We start from the raw sequence: 17,500 nt of genomic DNA, 5'->3' as shown, positions 1-17,500 counted from the left end.
CAATCTGAAAAAAGTAGATAAGGTGATATGAACGATAGATAATATCCTGTGTGCCTGTTGGTCAAAATATGTCTATCTATCTATCTATTTGTCTGTCTGTGTATATCTAAGGGTCTATAAATTTACGTCATAACTTCTGCTGTCTTAGATGGGTAGTAGACGTGCCAGTCAAAATACCTGTCTTCTTGTGTACCTGGCCATCTCTCAGTATCTTCATGTATCTGTATCTTTACGTATCTGTGACTGTCTATCTATCCATCAGTTTTTGTCTGTCTGTCAGTCTGTCTATTTATATATACTGTATAGTATATATACATTTTATATAACGTCATCATCATCATCATCAGCCATTACAAGTCCACTGCTGAGCGAAGGTCTTCTCCAATCTTCTCCACGAATTCCCAGACTGAGCCAGTCTTTGCCACGTTTTACCCGCAAACTTTTCTGCCTCATCTCTCCACCTCATGTCTGGCCTCTTTCTGTCTCGCTTAGTCTCTTGAAGTCCAGTCAGTCAGCCTCTTGCTCCATCGGATATCCCATGTTCTTGCTACATGACCTGCCCACCCCCATTTCTGTTCCTTTATAGCTTCTATGATGTCTTTGACTTCAGTCTGCTCTCTCACCCAAGTTGATCTTTTCCTGTCTCTTTAATTAAAGATATTCCCAGCACTGACCATTCCCTTGCTCGTAGAGAACGAATTAGTTGATTTTCCACCGATTTTGTCAGTTGCCAGGTCTCACAACCGTACGTCATAGCTGGGATTATACTTTTGTTATATACTTTTCGTTTCATACTTATTGGCAGGCTACGTTTCCTGATATCTTTATGTTAACCGAAGCTCTCCATCCAGTTGCAATGCATCTGCATATATATATATATATATATATATATATATATATATATATATATATATATATATATATATATATAAATGACTGTCTTGATGTCATAGTAACTGTTCTTGAAGGTGATGAAGGTATAACACGTATCCAGTTATCTATCCGTATCTGTCAATGTATCTATATATCTGATTTTCTGTTTGCACCCACCTTAATGCCGTAGTTACTCTCCTCGTATATGATGGAAATATAGGACCATCCCAGCTTGGTAACCAGCCCCACCATAGCCCTGGCCTGGTGCTGGTCTGATGGGATGGTCCGGGAGAAATATTCAAAGCGGACCTTGTTGCTGAGCTCAGGAGACGTGGAGAAGTAGCTGACCTGCGAGAGAGACATACAGGGATTTATATATGTATGTGTGTGTGTGTGTGAGAGAGAGAGAGAGAGAGAGAGAGAGAGAGAGAGAGAGAGAGAGAGAGAATCAGAATTACTATGACACTGTGACAAGATATACTGGTGTGTGTGTGTATGAGAGAGAGAGAGAGAGAGAGAGAGAGCAGAATTACTATGGCAAGATATGCTGGTGTGTGTGTGTGTGTGTGTGTGTGTGTGTGTGTGTCGGGGGGGGGGGGACTCATAAAACTCTACGGTGTCAACTTGCCAAATTTCACCAGTCAAAACTCCACCCAAATCTCACCTGTGGAAATTTGATCAATTTTTAAGATCCACTACTTCTTGGCTCACTTCCGGTTCACTGAGCTCACCTGGGGTACTCTAATCTCACCTAGGATGTCCTAAGCCCGTCTAGTTTATCATAAATTCACCTGGGATCAATCTTAACTTGATCCTAATCTCACTCGGGGTGTAAAAGCACTATTAATCTCAGCTTGGAAATTAATCTCAGTCTAATCTCACTAATATCCCTCTGCCACTCTGATCTCAATCTTACCTGTCTCGCTTCTTCACCCTAATCTCTTTGCCTCTCTTAATCTCACACTGATCACGCTGGTACTCTCTCTCTCTCTCTCTCTCTCTCTCTCTCTGTCACTACTACTACTACTACCACCACCACCACCACCACTACTACTACTACTACTACTACTACTACTACTACTACTACTACCACCACTACCACTACTACTACAGCTACTACTACTACTACTCTCAGCTCACTCTCATCTCACTAATCTCACCTGTGGAATCTTAAAGAGCCTCAGCAAATTGGCCACCTGTACGGAAGTGACTGACGAGGCGGCACCTACCACACCTGCCACCACTTCCTGTCTCACTTCCGGTTCACTTCCGTCGCTGCATCGGTACTCCCCCCCTCCCTGGATGTTGCTGATCGACCCTGTGAGAAAATAAAGAGAGTGAGAGAGGATGTTGCTGATGGACTCTGTGAGAAAGTAAAGAGAGTGAGAGAGGATGTTGCTGATGAAACCTGTGAGAAAGTAAAGAGAGTGAGAGAGGATGTTGCTGATCGAGCCTGTGAGAAAATAAAGAGAGTGAGAGAGGATGTTGCTGATCGACCCTGTGAGAAAGTAAAGAGAGTGAGAGAGGATGTTGCTGATCGACCCTGTGAGAAAGTGAGAAATTAAAGAGAGTGAGAGAGGATGTTGCTGATGAAACCTGTGAGAAATTAAAGAGAGTGAGAGGGGATGTTGCTGATGGAGCCTGTGAGAAAGTGAGAAATTAAAGAGAGTGAGAGGGGATGTTGCTGATGAAACCTGTGAGAAAGTAAAGAGAGTGAGAGAGGATGTTGCTGATCGACCCTGTGAGAAATTAAAGAGAGTGAGAGAGGGTGAGCAGAGGTAGGCCTGTAGGAGCAAAACTTTGAGAGAGAAACTTAACTCTAAAATGGAAGATAAAAAAGAGTGAGCGATAGAGAGAGGGGGGGGAGGGAGATGGGGAGGAGGAAGGTGAGAGTGAGAAATTGGAGAGAGAGAGAGGGGGGGGGGAGATGGGAAGGAAGGAGAGTGAGGACTTAGAGAGAGGAGGGGGGGGGGATATGGGAAGGAAGGAGAGAGTGAGAAATGAGAGGGCGGGGGAGAAGATGGGAAGGCAGAAAGAAAGAGTGAGAAATTAGAGAGAGAGAGGAGGGGGGGATATGGGAAGGAAGGAGAGAGAGAGAAATGAGAGAGCGGGGGGGAGAAGATGGGATGGCAGAAAGAGAGAGTGAGAAATTAGAGAGAGAGAGAGAGAGAGAGAGAGAGAGAGGATTATCTTGAGAAAAACAACTAATATTTCGTCACTACATCAAACACTCTTTCTTCTTGGGTGTTGTTGACAGCTGCTGAGAGAGAGAGAGAGAGAGAGAGAGAGAGAGAGAGAGAGATGAAAAGGATGGAAGAAAATGAGGAGAAAAAGAAATAATGACGAAGGAAGAGGAGGAGGAGGAGGAGAAGAAGAAGAAGAAGAAGGAAGAGGAGGAGGAGGAGGAGAAGAAGAAGAGGAGGAGGACGAGGACGAGGAAAAGATAAAAAAAAAACGAAGAAGAAGGAAGACGAGGAGGAGGAGAGGAAGAAAAAAGGAGGGGGAGGAGAGGAAGAAGAGGAGAAGGATGGAAAGACAGAAATGACAAAAGGTGTATAGGTAATAACGAAGAACAAGGAAGAAGAAGAACTAGGAAGAGGAAGAGAAGCAAGGAAGAGGAAGAAGAACAAGGAGGAGGAAGAACAAGGAAGAAGACGGAAGGGGAAGAAAAGGAAGAGGATGAACAAGGAAGAAGAAGAGGAAGAAAAACAAGGAGGAAGAAGAGCAAGGAAGAGGAAGAAAAACAAGGAGGAAGAAGAACAAGGAAGAGGAAGAGGAAGGAGGAGGAAGAAGAAGGAAGAGGAAGAAGAAGGAAGAGGAGGAGAAGCCAGGAAGGGGAAGAAGAAAAAGGAAGAGGAAATGGAAGTAGGAGGAAGAGGAAGAAGAGCAAGGAGGAGGAAGAACAGGGAAGAGGAAGAACAAAAAAGAGGAAGAAAAACAAGGAAGAGGAAGGAGGAGGAAGAACAAAGAAGAGGAAGAAGAACAAGGAAGAGGAGGAAGAAGAACAAGGAAGAGAAATGGAAACAGGTGTATAGGTATGAAATATAGATTGGAAAACATAAGAAGTGAGTTGTCATTGAGGAAGAAAAAAAGGAACCAAATAGATAAATTTGATAAGATAGATGAAAATGCAGATAGATAGATAGATAGGTAGAAAGAGGAATAGTTGAAATGGAGAGAGAAAGATGGAGGAATATTTCTGCTCCCCTGATCTCACCTGGACTTTGCTGATGGACCCTGGAGAGTGAGAGAGAGAGAGAAAGGGAGGACATAATCCCTCACAAATCTTCCCTCTCTATAATAACAGAATAACAAGAAAGAGGGGAACATCAAATAGACTTCATGTTTACCATCAGTGGTAGTGTGGGTGGATCAGTGGTGGATGCTGGGTTAATACACTGGGTGCAAGTGTTACTGCCAGTGTGTGTGTGTGTGTATATATATATATATATATATATATATATATATATATATATATATACACACACACACACACACACACACACACACACACGAGTTATATTCGCCCCTGTGTAGAGTACAACTCACGTGTGGGGAGGCTCCCCACATACAGCTCTTCTCAATAGGGTGGAGTCAAAGGCTTTTCGTCTTATCAACTCTTCTCCTCTTACTGACTCCTTCCTCTGTCTCTTCGCCGCACTGTTGCATCTTTATCTCTTTTCTATCGCTACTTCAATGGTCACTGCTCCTCTGAACTGTCTGCGTGCATTCCTCCACCTCCACGACGGGCACGTAGCACCCGTCTAGCAGCAATCTCTCATCCCTTTTCTGTCCAACTCTCTAATGCAGGAGTTACCCGCTATTCCCAGTCATGTAGGGAACAGGTCAGCCTGGAACTGTCTCCCTCTGTCTGTATTTCCTACTGCCTATGACCTCCAGTCTTTCAAACGCAGTGTGTCCAGGCATATCGAAGGGAACGCATCTTGAATTTGACTGTTATTTATTTATTTATTTTTTTTTTCTTGAAAGGAAAAATGTGCGGGCTTCTGGATGGTAGTTGCATAAAAAAAATACACATGTAAATATTGATGTATAGATATAAATCATCATAAATGAATAAATAGATAAATATAAATATCTATCTATCCATCCATCTGCCTACCTAACCACCTACCTACCTATCTATCTATCTATCTATCTATCTATATCTTCCCATCTGTGTACCTACCCATCTATATCTATCTGTCCATCTGTCTGCCTACCCATCTATCTCTGTCTATCTATCTACCTATCTATGTCTTTCTATCTGTCTACCTACTTACCTACCTATTTATCTGTATGTATGTATGTATCTATCCATCCATCCATCCATCCATCGATGTACCTACCCACCTATCTATCACCTACCTACCTTTTTATCTGTGTCTGTCTATCTGTCTGTCAATCTATCTATATCTTTATCTATCCGTCCATCTGCCTACCTACCTACTTACCTATCTATCTATCTATCTGTCTGTCTATCCATCCATTCATCCATCCATCTACCTATCTATCTATCTCTATCTATCCATCCATCTACCTACCTACCTGCCTACCTACCTATCTATCTATCTGTCTGTCTATCCATCCATTCATCCATCCATCTACCTATCTATCTATCTCTATCTATCCATCCATCTACCTACCTACCTATCTATCTATCTGTCTGTCTATCCATCCATTCATCCATCCATCTACCTATCTGTCTATCTATCCATCCATCTGCCTACCTACCTATCTCTGTCTGTCTGTCTATCCATCCATTCATCCATCCACCTACCTATCTATCTATCTGTCTATCTATCCATCCATCTACCTACCTATCTATCTATCTATCTGTCTGTCTATTTTTTTTATCCGTCCATCTGCCTACCTGTCTATCTATCAATCTATCCATCCATCTACCTACCTGCCTATATATCTATCCGTCCATCTACCTTCCTACCTATTTATCTATCCATCTACCTACCTACCTATCTATATACGTAGAGAGAGAGACGGCATGGATCAAAGTACCCTAGCAGCTTGAAGTAAAGTGGCAAGGAAAATGATCACGAGAACCTTTTTTTTTATATATATATTTCCTTTGTTTTTCTTTCATTCAGTGTCTCAAAAAAAAAAAAAAAAAAAAAAAAACTAGCACAGGTGTTTGCAAAGTTTCCACCTGGGCATCCACCTAATTAGCTGGTTCTTTTCCCACTACATGGAGAGACGGACTGACAAATGTGGAAGTGAAGGAGCGTTGTGGTGTGGATGTGATAGGAAGCGTTAGGAGAAACACACTGAGGTGGTTTGGCCATGTGGAGAGGATGGAGAGTGAGAGACTGACGAGGAGAGTTACGTGGAGAGACAGACTGACAAATGAGGAAGTGAAGGAGCGTTGTGGTGTGGATGTGGATGTGATAGGAAGCGTTAGGAGAAACACATTGAGGTAGTTTGGCCATGTGGAGAGTGAGAGACTGACGAGGCGAGTTACGTGGAGAGACAGATTGACAAATGTGGAATTGAAGGAGCGGTGTGGTGTGGATGTGGATGTGATAGGAAGTTAGGAGAATCACACTGAGGTGGTTTGGCCATGTGGAGAGGATGGGGAGTGAGAGACTGACAAGGAGAGTGTATGTGAGTGAGATGGAGAGTGAGAGAGGGAGGGGGAGGCCAAGGATGAGATGGAGGGATGGAGTGGAGTGGTATATGAGAGAGGAGCTGTGAATTGGGAGCAGGGCAGTGAAATGGCGGGGGACCGGGCGACGTGGAGGCGATTTGTTTGTGGCCATCCTGTATGGGATTAAGGCGTCTGGCAATAAATAGATAGATAAATAGACTTTCCCACCTTCCTCCCCTCAGATGCCCTCTAAACCTAACAGACTTATTTCCTGTTTTTTTCCTGAAATTCCCGGAAGTAGGGTACGGTGGGGAAAATATTGCTGGGATTAAGGTGTCTGGCTGTAGATGGATAGATAGATAGATAGATAGATGGATAGATAGATAGATAGATGGATAGATAGATAGATAGATGGATGGATAGATAGATAGATGGATAGATAGATAGATGGATGGATAGATAGATAGATAGATGGATAGATAGATAGGTAGGTAGGTAGAATTATTGAAGTTCTTTGATAATATTGCCATACCAAACACTGCCCCTCTCTCTCTCTCTCTCTCTCTTACCACATAACATTGAAAGATTTTCCTAGTCACGAAGAAGTGCTGTGGAAAGGATGTAGAGCCGTAGCACTGTCTTTTTCTGTCACTGAGTCACATGACATACAAAAGGACGAAAATCTGGGCCAAGTTAAGGTGAAAAGAGCATATTGTATCTTTGACTTGAACACCACACACTGCCACACACCACCACACCACACACTGCCACACACCACCACACCACACACTGCCACACCACACACTGCCCCACTTCACACCACCACACCATGCACTACCACACCACACCACCACACTTCACACCACCACACCACCACTCCACACTACCTTACCTCACACCACACACTACCACATTTACCACACACAGACCTTTCCATCTCCTTATATAACACCATAAATAATAAAAAAGAGGGAATTTCACATTGATCAAAGAAATTTCAGAATCGTATATGGGTCAATCAGCTTAAGTACCACAACAAAGAAAATAACTTTGAAAGGGAAAAAAAAAAATCAATGAGAATAATTCGCAAATGGGACGGAGTTGAGTACGAAGGGTGATTTCAGAGTTGTGAGTGGTTGTTTGGAATTGTCTCTTACGTGGAGAGAGAGAGAGATGATTGAGGAAGTGAAGGAATTTAGAGAGACGGAGGTGGGAAAGTGAAGGAGTTTAGAGAGACGGAGGTGGAGAAGTGAAGGAGTTTAGAGAGACGGAGGTGGAGAAGTGAAGGAGTTTAGAGAGACGGAGGTGGGGAAGTGAAGGAGTTTTGACAGACAGACAGATGAGGAAGTGAAGGAGTGTTGAGATAGACAAATGAGGAAGTGAAGGAGCGTTGAGACGGACAGACAGACAAATGAGGAAGTGAAAGAGTGTTGGAACAGAAAGGAGGAAGTGAAGGAGTGTTTTACGAGAGACAGAGGTGAGGAAGTGAAGGGGCGTTGAGAGACAGACAAATGAGGAAGTGAAGGAGCGTTGTGGAGAGAGAGAGATAGAGAAATGAGGAAGTGAAGGAGGGTTGGGACAGACAGACAGATAAGGAAGTGAAGGAGTGCTGAGACAGACAAATGAGGAAGTGAAGGAGCATTGAGACAGACAGACAAACGAGGAAGTGAAAGAGTGTGGAGAGAGAGGAAGTGAAGGAGCGTTGTGAGAGAGAGACGTGGAAGTGAAGGAACGTTGAGACAGACAAATGAGGAAGTGAAGGAGCATTGAGACAGACAGACAGACAAATGAGGAAGTGAAAGAGTGTGGAGAGAGAGGAAGTGAAGGAGCGTTGTGAGAGAGAGACGTGGAAGTGAAGGAGCGTTGGGACAGACAAATGAGGAAGTGAAGGAGCGTTGGTTGAGGGAGTTTGAGTTAACTGACCAAGGGAGAAAAACTGTACGGTAGTTTTGATAAGGAGAGAGAGAGAAGGTGAAGCGAGGGAGAGGGAAGAGGGGGAGAGGAAAGGGTCAGGGTGGGGAAGATGAAGGAGGGTAGGGGGTGAGGGGAGGGGAAGGGGGGATGTGAGGGCGTGTCCAGCTAGTGATATTAAGGGGGGACAATGATTTTTTTTTTTCTTTTGAGGGGGGTTGTCCAAAAAAATGTTTCTGTTGTGTTGCTTTGGGAAGAAAAAAGAACCAGTATTTGTCTGTCTATCTGTCTATCTATCACACACACACACACACACACACACACACACACACACACAGCCGCTCATCCAGTATTAATAGAAATCATAATCTTTTTCCCAAACTTGGTGTGTGTGTTCAGTACTCAAGGTATATCAAGATGACCTGACGACCTCATTTGATCCATCCTGACCTGACCTAACCTCATTTGATCTGACCTGACCTCATTTGACCCAACCTGACCTGACCTGACCTTATTTGACCCAACCTGACCTCATTTGACCTGAGAACCTGATGTAATTTATCTTTGTCATCTGTATACTTTCTTCGTCTTCTAATTCTTCTTGTCTTTTCCTCCTCCTCCTCCTCCTCCTCCTCAGTCTCATCACCGTTATTGTTATTATTATTATTATTATTATTATTATTATTATTATTAGGCCTATTATTACTGCTACTACTACTACTACTACTACTACTGCTGCTACTACTACTACTACTACTACTACTACCACTACCACTACTGCTGTAATTCGCCGTCGTCGTCTCTCTCTCTCTCTCTCTCTCTCTCTCTCTCTCTCTGTTTCCAATAAAACTTTCCGTAGCAGTTTACTCATCAATAATTAAATCTAAATATACGGAAATAGATAAATAAATAGATAGATAGATGGAGCTTATGTAGGTAAATAGATAGATAGTGATTACGTAGGTAGATAGCTTAGGAAGGTAGATAGATAGATAGTGATTAGGTAGGTAGATAGATAGATGGATAGTGAATAGGTAGATAGATATGTAGGTAGATAGATAGATGAATAGATAGATAGATAAATGTCTCTATAAGCAGAAATATATATGGCCTAGTACATGAACGAATAGGCAGATAGACAGATTGATAGATAGATAATGGGTAGGTACGTAGATGAATAGATGGATAGATAGATGAATTTCTGTATAGGCTAAAATACATCCAGCCAAGTATAAGGACAAAGATAGATAGATAGATAGATAAACAGAAAAGTAGATGAATTTCTGTATAGACGAAAATACATGCAGCTACAAGGATAGATAGATAGATAGATACACAGATGGATGAATAGATAGATAGATAGATGGCTAGATATACAGATAGATGGATGGATAGATAGATACAGATAGATGGATGAATAGATAGATAGATAGATGGCTAGATATACAGATAGATGGATGGATAGATAGATACAGATAGATGGATGAACAGATAGATAGATGGCTAGATATATAGATAGATGGATGGATAGATAGATACAGATAGATGGATGAACAGATAGATAGATGGCTAGATATATAGATAGATGGATGGATAGATAGATAGATAGATGGATGAACGGATATAGATAGATGGCTAGATATACTGATAGATGGATGGATAGATAGATACAGATAGATGGATGAATAGATAGATGGCTAGATATATAGATAGATGGATGGCTAGATAGATACACAGATAGATGGATGAATAGATAGATAGATAGATGGCTAGATATATAGATAGATGGATGGATAGATAGATACAGATAGATGGATGAATAGATAGATAGATAGATGGATAGATATACAGAGAGATGGATGAATAGATAGATAGATAGATGGCTAGATATATAGATAGATGGATGGATAGATAGATACAGATAGATGGATGAATAGATAGATAGATAGATGGCTAGATATATAGATAGATGGATGGATAGATAGGTACACAGATAGATGAGTAGATAGATAGATAGATGGCTAGATATATAGATAGATGGATGGATAGATAGATACAGATAGATGGATGAACAGATAGATAGATAGATGGCTAGATATATAGATAGATGGATGGATAGATAGATGGATGAACGGATATAGATAGATGGCTAGATATACTGATAGATGGATGGATAGATAGATACACAGATGGATGAATAGATAGATAGATAGATGGCTAGATATACAGATAGATGGATGGATAGATAGATAGATGGATGGATTAACGGATAGATAGATAGATGGCTAGATAGATAGATGGATGGATGGATAGATAGATAGACAGACAGATAGGCTTTCCATATGAAGGGGAACATAATTTGAAAGCAATAATAATGTAGTGATGAAGTTTGGTAGGGCTAGGTAGAAAAAGAGAGAGAGAGAGAGAGAGAGAGAAATATAACTTGAGAGGCGCAATGAACAACAAGAGAGAGAGAGAGAGAGAGGCGTAATCAGCAAGAGAGAGAGAGAGAGAGAGAGAGAGAGATTCCCCCTCCCACTTAGATAACCCTTTCCTATCACCCAATAGACGCCAGTGCCCACCGTCCATATTGAATACATTTGCGGTCCCGTAATCCCAGTCTCGTGGTTATTGTCGAACTTTTGAACAACTCTCCTTCTTTGTGGGTACAGCCTGGGGTAAAAGTTTGCCTATTATTTCATACTTTCCTCTTTCTTTCGCTGTTCTGGCCTTGGGTTCCTTCTTCTTTGCTTTAAAAAAATTCGGATGAGAGCAGTGGAGACGCTCAACTATACGGGTGCCACCACGTGAAGGCGCTCCTCTCCAGCACTTAGTGGGAGAGGTGTGTGGAGAAAGATGAGGAAGAAGTAAATGAAGGAGATGAGGAGGAGGAGGAAGAGGAGGAGGGAGAGAGAGAGAGGAGGAGAAGGAGAAGAAGAAGGATGATGATGATGATGATGATGAGGAGGAGGAGGAAGAAGAAGAGGAAACTGAAGAAGGAGGAGGAGGAGGAGAAGATTTACATCCTAGTGCTGAAAGGGTTTAAACGAGACTCCTCAAAATATTCAGTATGGACGGTGGACATCAGTGCCATTTGGGTGATATGTGAAGGTGAACGCAATACCGAACTTCTTTTTTATATATAGGGCGAAGAAGGACAATTGCCCAAGTTGGAATTAGCCACCATAAAAAGGAAGAATAAAAGGAATGTTTGTGATGGTGGTAGTTGTGGTAGGAATGGTGGTAGTAATGGTGGTAGTTGTGGTAGTTTGGATGGCTGTGGTTGGGAGTGTGGTAGGGAGTTGCTGGGGATTATACAGTGGGAGGATGGTGGTAGTTGTGGTAGGTATGGTGGTAATAATGGTGGTAGTTGTGGTAGTTTGGATGGCAGTGGTTGGGATTGTGGTAGGGAGTTGCAGGGAATTATACAGTGGGAGGATGGTGGTAGTTGTGGTAGGTATGGTGGTAATAATGGCGGTAGTTGTGGTAGGTATGGTGGTAATAATGGTGGTAGTTGTGGTAGTAATGGTTGTAGTTGTGGTAGTAATGGTGGTAGGTATGGTGGTAATAATGGTGGTAGTTGTGGTAGGTATGGTGGTAATAATGGTGGTAGTTGTGGTAGGTATGGTGGTAATAATGGTGGTAGTTGTGGTAGGTATGGTGGTAATAATGGTGGTAGTTGTGGTAGGTATGGTGGTAATAATGGTGGTAGTTGTGGTAGTAATGGTGGTAGTTGTGGTAGGTATGGTGGTAGTTGTGGTAGTAATGGTGGTAGTTGTGGTAGTAATGGTGGTAGTTGTGGTAATAATGGTGGTAGTTGTGGTAGTAATGGTGGTAGTTGTGGTAATAATGGTGGTAGTTGTGGTAGGTATGGTGGTAATAATGGTGGTAGGTATGGTGGTAATAATGGTGGTAGTTGTGGTAGTAATGGTGGTAGTTGTGGTAGGTATGGTGGTAATAATGGTGGTAGTTGTGGTAGTAATGGTGGTAGTTGTGGTAGCAGTTGTTGTAGGAATGATGGAAGTAGTTATGGTAGTAATGGTGGTAGTTGTGGTAGCAGTTGTAGGAATGATGGAAGTAGTTATGGTAGTAATGGTGGTAGTTGTGGTAGTAATGGTGGTAGTTGTGGTAGGAATGATGGAAGTAGTTATGATGGTAGTTGTGGTAGTGATGGTGGTAGTTGCCGAAAGAATGATGCCAGTAGTAGTAGTTGTTGTTGTTGTCGTTGGAATGATAGTAGTTGTAGTAATGGTGGTGATTGTTGTATATATGAAAATGTTTGTAGTTCTTGTTAATTCTCTCTCTCTCTCTCTCTCTCTCTCTCTCTCTCTCTCTCTCTCTCTCTCTCTCTCTCTCTCACCAGCATCAGCCCATAGGAGAATATAAAGATGTAAAATTAAAAATAAATCGCTTAGGAAATGGTGTTAAGGGACGTATTGTTCTGTGTGGTATAATTATAAGCTGGTAATACGAAAAACCTTCACATATCACCCAATGAATTCTAATGCCGACCGTCTGTATATGTGATTTATAAAGGGGAATGGATAGATGTGTGGATAGATAGATATAGATTAACAGGTTTTAAATAGATAGATGGATAGGTAAATAGATAGATAGATAGGTAGATAGATAGATAGGTTGGTAGGTAGGTACGTAGATTAACAGATTTTAGATAGATAGAAAGACAGACTGATAGACAAAGAGCTAGACAGACAGCGATAGATAAACAGATAGATATAGGTGAAGAGGCAGACAGATAGACATAGATAGATAGATAGAAAGACAGACTGATAGACAAACAGCTAGACAGACAGCGATAGATAAACAGATAGATGTAGGTGAGCAGAGACAGACAGACAGATAGACATAGATAGATAGAAAGACAGACTGATAGACAAACAGCTAGACAGACGGATAGATAAACAGATAGATGTAGGTGAACGGAGGCAGACAGACAGACAGATAGATAAGTAGATAGATAGACAAACAGCTAGACAGACGGATAGATAAACAGATAGATGTAGGTGAGCGGAGGCAGAGAGATAGATAGATAAGTAGACAGATAGACAGACCAATAAATAGATAGACCAATAGATGTTTTACAGAGGCGTGCAAAAAGCTAGTATTGCAATTAAGATTTTTTCGGGTTGATCCATTGGCTTTTGTTTCCCTCTGTGGTAAAAAAAAAAAAAAGAGAGAGAGAGAGAGAGAGAAAAGAGAGAGAGAGAGAGAGAGAAAGAGAGAGAGAGAGAGAAAAATTAAAACTGGCTCTACCCGAAAAAATATATCTGGTATTTTTTTTTTTCCGTCCATAAGAAATTTAGATCGTTTTTCATTTTCTTGTGCTTACCATCCACTCACTTGATGTAATTTTAGGTTATTTTCTTTCTTTTCCTCCTTTTTTGCGCTCACCATCCATATACCTGTTATTTTTTTTTTTTTTTGTCCATAAGAAATTTAGATCGTTTTCTTTCTTTTTTTTTGCCTACCATCCACTCACTTGATGTAGTTTTAGGTTAAAATGTTCTCACTTGATGTAATTTTAGGTTACTTTCTCTTTTTATTTTTTATTTTTTGCGCCCACCATCCACTCACTTGATGTGTTTCATATGACCTCACTGAATGACAAGTTTATCCTGTAACCTGAAAAAGTATGTTATTATTCTTTTTTGTCCATAAGAAACTGAGATAATTTTTCCATTTTTCACCCACCATCCACTCACTTGATGTAGTGTAATTATCAAGTGACTCTACACTGAATGACAAACTTATCTAGTAACCAGAAATAAAATATATAGTTCTTTTTATGTCCATTACAAACTGATTTTTTTTTTTGTTTTTATTGTGTCCACCATCCACTCACTTGATGTAGTGTTTCAGGTGACCCTACACTGACAAGCCTATCCTGTAACCTGAAATAGAATAAATGTAACTTTTCTTTATATATCTATAATAAATTGAGAAAATATTGAATTGAGAGTATTATTATTATTATTATTATTATTATTATTATTATTAGTGTTATTATTATTATTATTATTATTATTATCATCAGTGGCAGTGTTTAGCTGTAGTAGTTGTAGTGATAGTATTAATAGTAGTAGTAGTTATAATAGTAGAAGTAGTAAAAGTAGTAGTAGTAGCAATAGTAGTAGTAGTGATAGTAGTAGTAGTCGTAGTATTCGTTGTTGTTATTGCTTGTATTTATTGGAGAAAGTGAAACAATCAGAGAGAGAGAGAGAGAGAGAGAGAGGTGATATATTTCAGTGTGACGGGAGTATATTTGACTCAAGAAGTATATCAGAATTACTATGACAGGATATATTGGCGTGTGTGTGTGTGTGTGTGTGTGTGTGTGTGTGTGTGTGAGAGAGAGAGAGAGAGACAGACAGACAGAGAAAGAGAGAAATATCCTGAGAGAGAGGCAGAAAGAGAGGAAGCGAGACAGAAAGAGGAAGAGAGCCAGAAAGAGAGGAAGAGAGCCAGAAAATGAAAGTGTTAGAAAGAGAGGAAGAGCCAGAAAGAGAGGAGGAAAGAGAGAGAGGGGGAGACAAAGAAAGTGAGCCAGAAAGAGGAAGAGAGCCAGAAAGAGAGGAGGAAAGAGAGAGAGGGGGAGACAGAGAGAGAAAGTGAGCCAGAAAGAGGAAGAGAGCCAGAGAGAGAGAGAGAGGAAGAGCCAGAAAGGAAGGGAAGAGAGCCAGAAAGAGAGAGAGAGAGAGGCAGAAAAAGAGAAATATCTTTATAAATATGCCATCCATCTTCCTCGCCGTCTCTTCATATTCTGTTAAAAATCCAATTTATATTCGAAATAAAATTATACCAGACCCAGATCCATACATCTTGGCGTTATACGTAAAATATTATTATTATTATTATTATTATTTTACTATTACTATTGCCGGTATTATTTTCATTATTATTATTATTATTATTATTGCTGTTATTATTACCGGTATTATTATTATTATTATTATTATTATTATTATTATCAACTATTCATTATAATTAGAGGCGTAAAAATGAAAGCAAAACTAATCCATTAGATCAAACGAAATTAATTACATGCAGAACGGCATGAAAAAAGAAAATATGGTCTCTCTCTCTCTCTCTCTCTCTCTCTCTCTCCAGAAGATTAATTAGTCTGTTCACTCGCCACACACACACACACACACACACACACACACACACACACACACACACACACACACACACACACCGATGCAAATTAAGGTTTTGAGTGTTTTATCAATTTGTAGGGAGAGGTAGATAGACAGATAGATAGATAGATTGATTGATTGATTACAGGTAGACTGATATATAGAAAGGTAGGTAGACAGATTGAGGAGAGAGAGAGAGAGAGAATTAGATAGACTGATATATAGAAAGGTAGGTAGACAGATTGAGGAGAGAGAGAGAGAGAGAGAGAATTAGATAGACTGATATATAGAAAGATAGACATATTGAGAGAGAGAGAGAGAGAATTTTTTATAGACTGATGTATAGAAAGATAGATAGAGAGAGACAGAGAGAGAGAGAGAGAGAATTATAGATAGACTGATATATAGAAAGGTAGGTAGGTAGGTAGGTAGAGAGAGAGAGAGAGAGAGAATTTAATTACTTTCCAAATATAACCCAAAATATTTAACACATATATATATGAACTCTTTCAAAATCCAATGTTTCTTTTTCAGGTGAGCGAAATGGAGAGAAAATGAACGTTTGTGGACGAAGAAATATGGAAAAAACGTTTGGCTTTGAAGGTAAGAAACGTTTATATATGTGTTTTTATTTTTAATGTGGGAGCTCCGTAACACCTCTTCTTTAGCGATTTATTTTGGGGATAAGGCAGGGTAACATGAATTTGTGTGATGGTGTAGGGTTTGGAGCTTCCTAACACTTCTTCCTTAGCGATTTATTTTTGGAGGTAAGGCTGGGAAACGTGAATTTGTATGATGGTGAATTTCCTCGGTTATGCAGCTCCCTAACACCTCTTCCTTAGCGATTTATTATTGGGGTACGACAGGGTATAGTCAATTTGGATGTTATTTCAGCAGCTTAAGTGACATGGAAGATAGTAAGGAGTCGTATGCAAAATAAATCGCTCAGGAAAAGGTGTTAGGGAATACGGGGGTTTTTGTGGTTTTGGTACTGCTTAATTAGAAACGATTTTACCTGAGAGAGAGAGAGGTGTGTGTGTGTGATACATAGAGTGAGAATGTGTGTGTGTGAGAGAGATAGTGTGTGTGTGTGTGTGTGTAAGCATTCTGATCCCCCTTGTCACATATTTTGCTGAGTCACTGTACCTGTTTGTATCTATCGACCTTTCTGTCTGTCTATCTATCTGCCTGTCTATCTATCTATCTATCTGTCTGTCTGTCTGTCTGTCTACTTGTTTTTCTTATTTGCCAGTCCTTTTGTCTAACTGGTGGTCTGTCTCGATAGATAGATAATTATGTAGATGCGTATAGAAATAGAAAAATAAATAGATGGATAAATGGAATGATAGATAGATAAATAGATAGATAGATAGACAAAGGGTAGATAGCTAAATGAAGAGATAGATATGTAGGTAGATAGATAGATAGGTAGATAGATAGATGGATAGATAGATAGACAAAGGGTAGATAGCTAAATGAAGAGATAGATAGGTAGATAGATAAATGGATAGATAGATAGATGTATAGGTAGACAGAGGGTAGATAGCTCATTGGAGATAGATATGTAGGTAGAAAGATAGATAGATAGATAAATGGAGAGATAGATAGATAGACTAAGGCTAGATAGCTCAGTGGAGAGAGAGATATGTAGGTAGATAGATAGATAGATAAATGGAGAGATAGATAGATAGACAGCTGTGTTTGGAGAGAGACAAACTTGTGGTATAATTCGGATATATAAAACAATGCAAGAAATAGATAGATAGATGGATAGATAGAAAGCCCGGTGGGTGTGTGGATAAATGAAAGGATAGATAAATAGATAGAGATAGGCGAGTAAATAGATGGATAGATAGATAGATAAACACAGATAGATAGATAGACAGAGGTTGGTGAGTATGTATATAAACTTAGATAGACAGACAAAACAGATAGATAGATAGATAAACACGACAGA

At 40.3% G+C, this 17,500-nt stretch overlaps 1 protein-coding gene across 1 annotated transcript in view; it reads right to left on the bottom strand.

Annotated features, from left to right (window-relative positions):
* The window catches only part of LOC145401773 (metabotropic glutamate receptor 6-like), a 62,906-nt gene that overhangs the window by 27,249 nt on the left and 18,157 nt on the right, over positions 1-17,500 (bottom strand). The window contains exons 2-3 of the mRNA XM_080273952.1: positions 2,034-2,191; positions 1,051-1,221 (exon numbers count right to left, since the gene is read on the bottom strand). Coding sequence (XP_080130078.1) covers positions 1,051-1,221; positions 2,034-2,191 — 329 coding nt within the window. The remainder of the gene's footprint in view (positions 1-1,050; positions 1,222-2,033; positions 2,192-17,500) is intronic.

This window comes from Coenobita brevimanus, chromosome 56 (assembly GCF_032717465.1).
Source record: "Coenobita brevimanus isolate Jiangsu-jjx chromosome 56, ASM3271746v2, whole genome shotgun sequence".
NCBI classification, from domain to species: domain Eukaryota; kingdom Metazoa; phylum Arthropoda; class Malacostraca; order Decapoda; family Coenobitidae; genus Coenobita; species Coenobita brevimanus.
This window is presented reverse-complemented; position numbering and strand designations above follow the sequence as displayed.